General features: G+C 36.7%; 1 protein-coding gene across 1 annotated transcript in view; it reads right to left on the bottom strand.

The window, feature by feature from the left end:
• Nucleotides 1-641: 641 nt before the first annotated feature.
• Nucleotides 642-7,985, bottom strand: part of LOC144499700 (E3 ubiquitin-protein ligase SH3RF3-like) — a 338,883-nt gene continuing 331,539 nt past the window's right edge. The window contains exon 10 of the mRNA XM_078222001.1: nt 642-5,690. Within this exon, the coding sequence (XP_078078127.1) occupies nt 5,522-5,690 (169 nt within the window). The 3' untranslated portion in view covers nt 642-5,521. The remainder of the gene's footprint in view (nt 5,691-7,985) is intronic.

Raw genomic sequence — 7,985 nt, 5'->3', positions numbered from 1 at the left:
TTCTGTGTTTAACTTTCTACCACTTTCCACTTCAATTCTTTTTCATTTGTTCTTTATTTGGAGCATTCTTTCTTATACACCATCACTCATTACACAATCTACCATTGCGTTAGAAGACAGGTGATTTGTGGCTCTCAGTTTTTTGTTGCAATGTTAATCAGCATTGTGTAAGATACACACCTCCTTAAACTCTGAAAAATGCTTGTTGCTGAAAGAATGAGTTAAAATGAGATCAAACTTTACTTTTTAGTCACCCTAAATGTAAAATATTTTACCTCCTTTCAATTCATTTATGTTTTTGATTGCAAATAGTGCATGTTTTTTGATAGTTCAAAATGTTCTTGTATTCCTAATATTCATCCAGCCAAGTTCTTCACTCAAAGAACAAGAAATGGTGATCCATACAGTATTAATTTAATTCAAGCTACACCTGAGGGAGATTTAATCATATTGAACACTTTATTACTGTTGGACAAAAGGTCTCACGGACGTATGTAAAAAAAACAAAGCATTTTGTAAAAATGAATAAATGTTTTTTGTTTCCTCAAATAAGAGTGCAACAATTATGGAATATTTGTTAGTTTAGAAATTAATTATAACCATTTAAAAGTCGCAAGGTGACTTAGACAAATGTACATCAAACACTTTTTATAGCTCAGAGCATTTTGAAATGTATTTACAAACACATTATGACTTTCTCAGTTAACTGCATTAGAATTTTCAGCAAAATAACAAGATAATTTAAATGGTTCATATAAAGAGCTAATGCCTTGTTGAATAAAGAGGAAAATCCTGGTAAAATAATCATTGCATGCTTAATGTCAGTATTGTCCTTCCAATGCTTGGCCCTAATTATTATACATTTTTGTTTCCTTTCAAGTGATGCTGAAACAGAAAAAAATCTGTTCTAGAGACCATTATTCCAAATGGTTGCATGTAAGATACGTAACAGCATGCAAAGGACAGCTGTGCTGCATAATATGTCAATGTAAGCAAAACTTGGTGTTATCTGTGCCAAAGGTACCATATTATTTCCGTCTACAGCAGGATACACTCAAAAGAGCACCAATTATAATACTGAAATGACTCAATTTACTAATTTAACAGGTACTTTCACATTTGCGTTTCATGAAGTTAAGGAGAATCAAGTAGCCCTTTTATGTTTTAAAAAGCAAAGCACTGAAAAAATGTCTTTGTGTTTCTAGAGAGTAATTTTGGTTCATTATGTAAAGGAAGTGTTCAAGACCTCTGGAGGAAGGGGTGCACCCTTGTAAGTCACTTTGCTGAACCATCTGAGATGGCTAAATTAAATAATGCAACGTTAATGTAACAGTGTTATTGAATGGTCTAGGGCTAATGAGCGTGTGTCTCTGCTGATGTTAGCTCAGTATCTCTTTCAATCAGATTGCTAATAATTGTCACCACCTGTACCTGTATAAACAAAAATGCTAAAAACAAACCAACAGAAATGGGGAATGACAAAACTTGCCCTAGGTTTGAGGGAGAAAGATGGGACAGCTCAAATTTTTATTTAAGACCAGTTATGAGCTCTTTCCTACCTTCAAATGAGTCAGAAATTGAATGTAAAATAGTTGACATTTCCTCCCATTACACTGATTACATATGTTGCACAGTGTAAAGAATGAACTATACTTGATTGCAGAAACTTAATTCATTGACTTATGGCAAAAGTCATTCACAAAGGGAGTGAGGGTAACAAGACACAGCATGGAATATTATGATATCTTTCTGGTTTCCACTACCTTGGAGAATTTTGAAAGGACATTAATATATATTTTACTGTCCATTTTGGTATTTGGAGCATAAATGTAACTAATTCTTAATTCATATTCTCAGCTGAATGGCTACTTGACATATTTCCAATGTTGTAGTTTAACCACATGGCAAGATAGCTAGGACCTTAGTTAAGTGACCTACGTGAACTGTAAAAAGACTAGTCGCATGCAAAATAGTTGGGTGGTTTCACTAGCCAATGCATAATATCACAAGTATTATTTTGCGAAAACAGTTAAAAATCTAGTAGGACTTTGTAATTACTGCAATGAAAGCTGTGTAGTACTTACAGGAAAACCCCTAAATACTGAATTACTGTTACTCCTCAGTATATCTGACTACAGCTGAGATCATCTTTCCTGAGTGAATTGCAGCCAGCAGTGTTGGTATGGGACTGGAACAGTGGTTTGAATGAGTATCTCTTGGTTGTTTTCACATTTAAGATTACCCGCTTTCACATCTATAATGAGCTATTTAAAGGGATAGTGTATTGGTGAAAAAGGGTTTAGCAAACCTTTTTGGACAGGTGTAATATTCATAATATTTATGCTTCAGCTTCATCAAGCTGAGAACATGTCTGGTACGTATCAATGTGCTGTATGTCACTGCATTGTGGATTTCCAAATAAATGACGTAATTTTATCAAGTAATTTTTCCAGCTGATTGCTCCTTTAAAGTCAGCAGGCATACAAAAGAGTTGGATCTATCCTGGCTACATGTAAAGTATTCTTCAGTATGTGAATTGGTGTAATAAATCAAATGATAAGTTGAAACATTTTTCATAGCTTGTGGAAAAAAGGTACATTTCTTCTTGTTTTGTCTTGATCTGTTTGGTGAAGCTTAAAATCAATTCAAAGTTGAGAAATTACACTCATATCACTGTATAGGGCATGTAATTCAATATAAGCAGCATAACCATTGTGTTTGTGTACACCTGATCATAAACAAAATAGCTATTTAGCTTATTAATTTATCTCGAAATAGGTTCCTATATCTAATCTTACATTTTAAACACCCTTATTATTATTTAAACACTGATGATGAGCCAAGTATAAATAAAAGACCCCTAATTGAAACCATACATTCAATGAGTCGCAGAAAATAACAGTGATAAAGCAGCTCAGCTTGCAGGAACATGTAAGAGGCACAGGAATCAATATGGACTGTGAGACTTTGGCAAATCAGACCTTGAACATCCTCTTGGTATCTAGTGTAAGTATAAAGTACATGCCAAATCGCGTTGAGTTATAATAATAGAGGCATCCAGAACTTTCCAGATATCATGATACCAAACATGAAGCACCCTTCCATTTCATTTAATGTGAATTCCAGATCCAAAACAGCCCCAATACTTCCAACCAAGTTTCCTAAAGTTCATGTTTCTGCTAAATAAAAGGTTGTGCTTATGAGACAACTGGCCTCTTTGTCTGATTTATCTTTTGTCAGTCTTATTGTGAGCAGAGATTAGAACCAATGGAAATGGGTTACTGAAATATTTTCATCCAGAAGCTTCATTATGAACTGAAATTCTGTATTTGGCAGAATAGGATTCTGCTGTATGTGAATTCTAACGGTTTAAACATATTGGCAATTGTACAGAATTACTCACTGATCATTGTTCCACTCTAATAGATAAAGAAAACAGCTACCACCATGGAGAACAAATAGTTAAACCCACTACTTGTTCGTGGCGAAGAAACAATTTTAGGTATTATCTCCAGCAGAACCTATGACATTTAACCTTAGAAAATCACAGCCAAATATAGGAACGTTTTTACACTGCTGAGACACTCCAGATGTGATGTAACTTCACAGACTAAGAGGTTCCAATGTTATACACACTATCCAATATTAAATGGCTGTTACTGGACAAGAGGGTTGAATCATCTTAGTATCATTTTTTAGGGCAGCATTAAACAATGCAAAGAATTATATTTTTAATAACTTGATGAAACAAAATAAATTACGGAAGATTAAACTCACTTCTGGACCAAGCTGTTACATTACTTAGATCTCACCATCCCTCAACTATTTTCTTCCTTTTCTCTTGAATGCACTGGTTCTTTCTTTCTGGGATTCAGTTCTAACAGGTAGCGATAGCCCTTCAATGTCTCACTAAGTGGTCAGCGTTCCTATGCAAACCTTGATGGTTAGTGTTGGAGCCCAGCTTGATGTTGTCCTCCCTGAAGCATACATGAATATGTTCCAGCAGCAGCCAATGATCAAAAATGGAAATCTTGGCAGACTTTTTTTTCCAGTCTAGACATTAATCTAGTTATTGCATCCCAACTGTTCCCCTTAAAGGAAAGAAGTCAGTTTAGACAGAGGATTTAAGTGATTTATTGTAGTAACTACCACTTGTTATTGGGGTTCCATAATCTCCAAGCCAAAGCTTCGGAGATATGGAGCTTTGTGCAATTTACTGGTTTATTTTTAAGGAAACAATCATTTAGAAATATTTGGGGTAACAGAAGTCATTGTAATATGCTCAGCCAGCTATCACACTATCTTTCTGGCATCAAGCATGTTAAGTAAATGTGCACTAGTCTTTTTGTAACAGTGCCAACCCTGTAGGTTTTGGAGTGCTGGAGTACTGCAGAATAAAGTGATCCATTTCCTCCATTTCAATAGTGGAACTCAGTAAATGACACATTACTCAATCCAGGTTTTGTTGTAGCTAATCAATTGGGTAGCATCCGTTTGGAAAAGTGATGGAAATAGGAAAGAACTGCATCGGGGAACTCTATGTCCTAGTTATCTGGATAGTTACTGATTGACATCCTTCAGATACATATTTTTCAGTATGAGTAGTTTAATAGGCAACCAGACTATTATCTGTATTTTGTTCTCCATTACAATTATTCAATTAGAACATGCTTGGTTGCCCCCAAGAGTGATAGCTTTCATTAATACTTTGCAATTTGAGAAAACAAAAATGGAATTCTTAACATACAAATACTGACAATTGATTAATGACATTTTCTCTCCCTTGCAAACCTGCCTTTAATTCATCCGTTTTCCATATAGTCAGACCAATCAATCGATTGTCATAATGTGACCGAATCATTTTCAGTTGATTAATTGGTCTGCTTATCGCTACATCTTTACAATGTATTTTATAGCTGCTTTGTCTGAATTAGACAAAGTCATCTGACTATTATAATTAAACTACACGTAAGAAATTATTTGACTGGTTGTAAATAGCATTTTTTCTCTCCGGCGGATGACAGCTCCAATCTAATCCAATTTCTTTTTGATTTTGAATTATTATTAGACTGAAAGAAGAAAAATCATTTGCCCTGTTAGAGAAAGCACCTCACATACAATCATTCATTATTTGTGCTAACCTTACCAAATAACTTATGGTGATATATCAAAATTCTTTTCTTTAAAAAAAACGTTCAAATTTATAATTTACATATTGGAGAATAAATGTACTTCAGTCTAGTTTAAAAGCAAATGTACTTGTTTCAGTCTGTGGCTTCATGGGGAAGGCACTGCTTCAACATACGTCTGTATGTACATCTTTATATAATAATGGTATTGTCAATGAACAGCCATTATTAGATAGGTGTCTTTGATTTCTTTGGAAGTGACAAAATGGCAGAAGATGTAAATTCTCGATTGCTGTGACTTTGTGCTTTATTGTTTATCCAATTGTATTTAATGCCAAACAGCCATGATAGTCAGATGATAAAAGATCAGCACTGGGTAAGCATCAGACTTCTTAGAAGCTTTCCACAAAACTTCCTGGGAATAAACCAGTTCTTCCATTTCGCTGTAATGTGCCTTTGAACCATCCATCTTCCCGCTTCTTGTGAACAAACACTATGTCACCTTCTTTGAGTTCGATCTCAGCTTCACTCTGAGGGGGATAAGGGACAAGCACTCGATATCTACCAAAGAAGAAAATAAAACTTGATCATGACTCACGCGCACTTTGGCAAATACTACAGCACCAATATTAGTCACATAAATTTCTGTGATTTTATGAACACTTTCATATGTTTTAACAACAATTACCTTTCCCAACTTTCCCCATTACTTAGCTCAATCTGCCACTCTCATTTAACTCTTTTCTAACCTATGAATTTGACAACATTACTTTTAGTTTTAGACTATAGAATGAACTCATTGTAGGCTCACAAACCAAAGACAATGGTATACTTCACAATTATTCAAACTAGCTCGAAGCAGAAGGCCAATTTGCACAACACCCATCTCAACAGAATTCTGCTTTTGTTTTCAAAATCAAATTCTTGATGAAGTCAGTAAAATTGAATATCATGAGACACACTGAACTATGAGGCTGGTAAACACAAAAGGTGTTCTTCATTTTAACATCTTTGCAACTTGTATTAATTTGAACCCAGTTATTTCGCCCCTGTAATCTTGGTGCAGATCCAACTCTCTCAGGGTTGATGATCTCCCTCTGACACTTCTAAAGCATTCAAATTGAAAAGAAGTCTGGTATTCACGAATTCTTAACCTGATTCCAATAAATGGGAATCCGCATTCGAAAGGTGAATGGAAAGTTTGTGCCAAGTGGAAGAGAAACTTGCATCTATAGAACATTTTACCACCTCTCCCAGAAACACCTCAAATCATTTCTCTTAGCGAAGTGAAATGGCAGTTGTTATGAAAGCGAAGATGTCACTAATTTGTATCTCTAATCAGAAATAATTAAACTGAAAAATTAACTATCATGTTTTCTTATTTGGTAGGCCTTTCGGGTTTGTAGCTGGGAAAAATCAGAAGGAATCCAGAATTCCATGTAGCCAGAAACACAATCTGTGTATGCTGAATACTATCAGTGTATGTGGCTATGATTCATTTTGACATGCAATATGCTCCTCTCTCCATTGAGACAGTATGCAAACACATTCAGATGTAGGGTTTGGGGTGTGGGGAAGGACTGACAGTTGTGATAGGACAGATGAAGTCTACTCCCTATTTAGCTGACAAGAGAGGATAAGGTTACGAAGAATTATAAATTACTGGGCCAATTCCAGAGGAACCTTTATCCTGCAATTAACTTGTGATATTTTCTCATTATTAAGTCGGGAAATTGATGTTAAAAATTAGCTGGCAAAAGGAGGTGGGCATACTTCTGCCACGCTCTCTCCTCCACTCCGAGATGGCATGTCTTGCTGTAGTATGTACTTTAATGTGGGTTAGAACTGACAAAGCACTGACTGAATTAATTGAGTCTTAAATGTTTGAGTGACAGGAACTCTGTAGTCCACAGTACTCCAGATTAGGATTTTAGAGACCATTTACTATTATTTATAATGATATAAGAACACCTCTCAGAACATTGGGGGAATTTTAGCCCCTAAGGGCTAGCCAGGGAGCAGGGGTGAGGAGAACTAAAAATAAAAGGAAAACCTAACTTCAATTGTTTTTACTGGTTTTGGAGGCAACTGATCTCTCCAGAGGAGGGCTGATGACTGAAATGTTTTAATTAGGCTACATGCCTTATATTTTATCTCTGTTCCAGAATTAACACCAGCCTGCTGGGGGTTTCCTGTGTCTCTGCAAACTCAGTAGCTGAAAGGAGGTGAGAATAGCTGGCTGGAACAGCATGGTTTGTGCACCTAGGAGGGCAGAATTGCTGCTATCTGGCCCACCAGGTTTGCCTACTTCTATCTACTTGATCAGATTCTCAATCCCATGGTTGGAACCTCATCCATGATCAGGTCAACACACTGCCCCCCCAACCCCACCCCAACCACCATTTTCAGCATTTTAAATGTCTGACTCATCTCCCAGATTATCAACCTCCCCCCTCAGGATATCGAACTTCACCCTTTTGATGTCTGCTCCTGGCTGCAACTAGTGTTGGCCCATCCACCCACCCAACTCGTCAGGACCACACACCTTATATTCATTCCTTTCACTCCAGGCACCTCACAGCGCCATCTGAGAACTGACACTCTCACCTACCTACATCCTATGCCCTCTTGCACTCATGCCTCACAGCCACTCTCCACAAATGTTGTCCTTCCCTTCAGTGACAGGCAAATTGATTCACCACTGGAATGGCATGCACACTTAGCTCACTGGGAAGGAAAGGAGAATTTGTTCCAGGAGGCTTCAGAAGTCAGCAATGACTTGCCATGAAAAACTCAGCCTCCTAAAGCATTGCCTTCGAGCTCCCGTCCCTGCATCATCCTCGAGCCCATATTTCC

The sequence above is a fragment of the Mustelus asterias genome, chromosome 10 (assembly GCF_964213995.1).
Source record: "Mustelus asterias chromosome 10, sMusAst1.hap1.1, whole genome shotgun sequence".
Classification (NCBI taxonomy): domain Eukaryota; kingdom Metazoa; phylum Chordata; class Chondrichthyes; order Carcharhiniformes; family Triakidae; genus Mustelus; species Mustelus asterias.
Note: the sequence above shows the minus strand (reverse complement) of the source record. Positions and strands in the feature narration are given on the sequence as shown.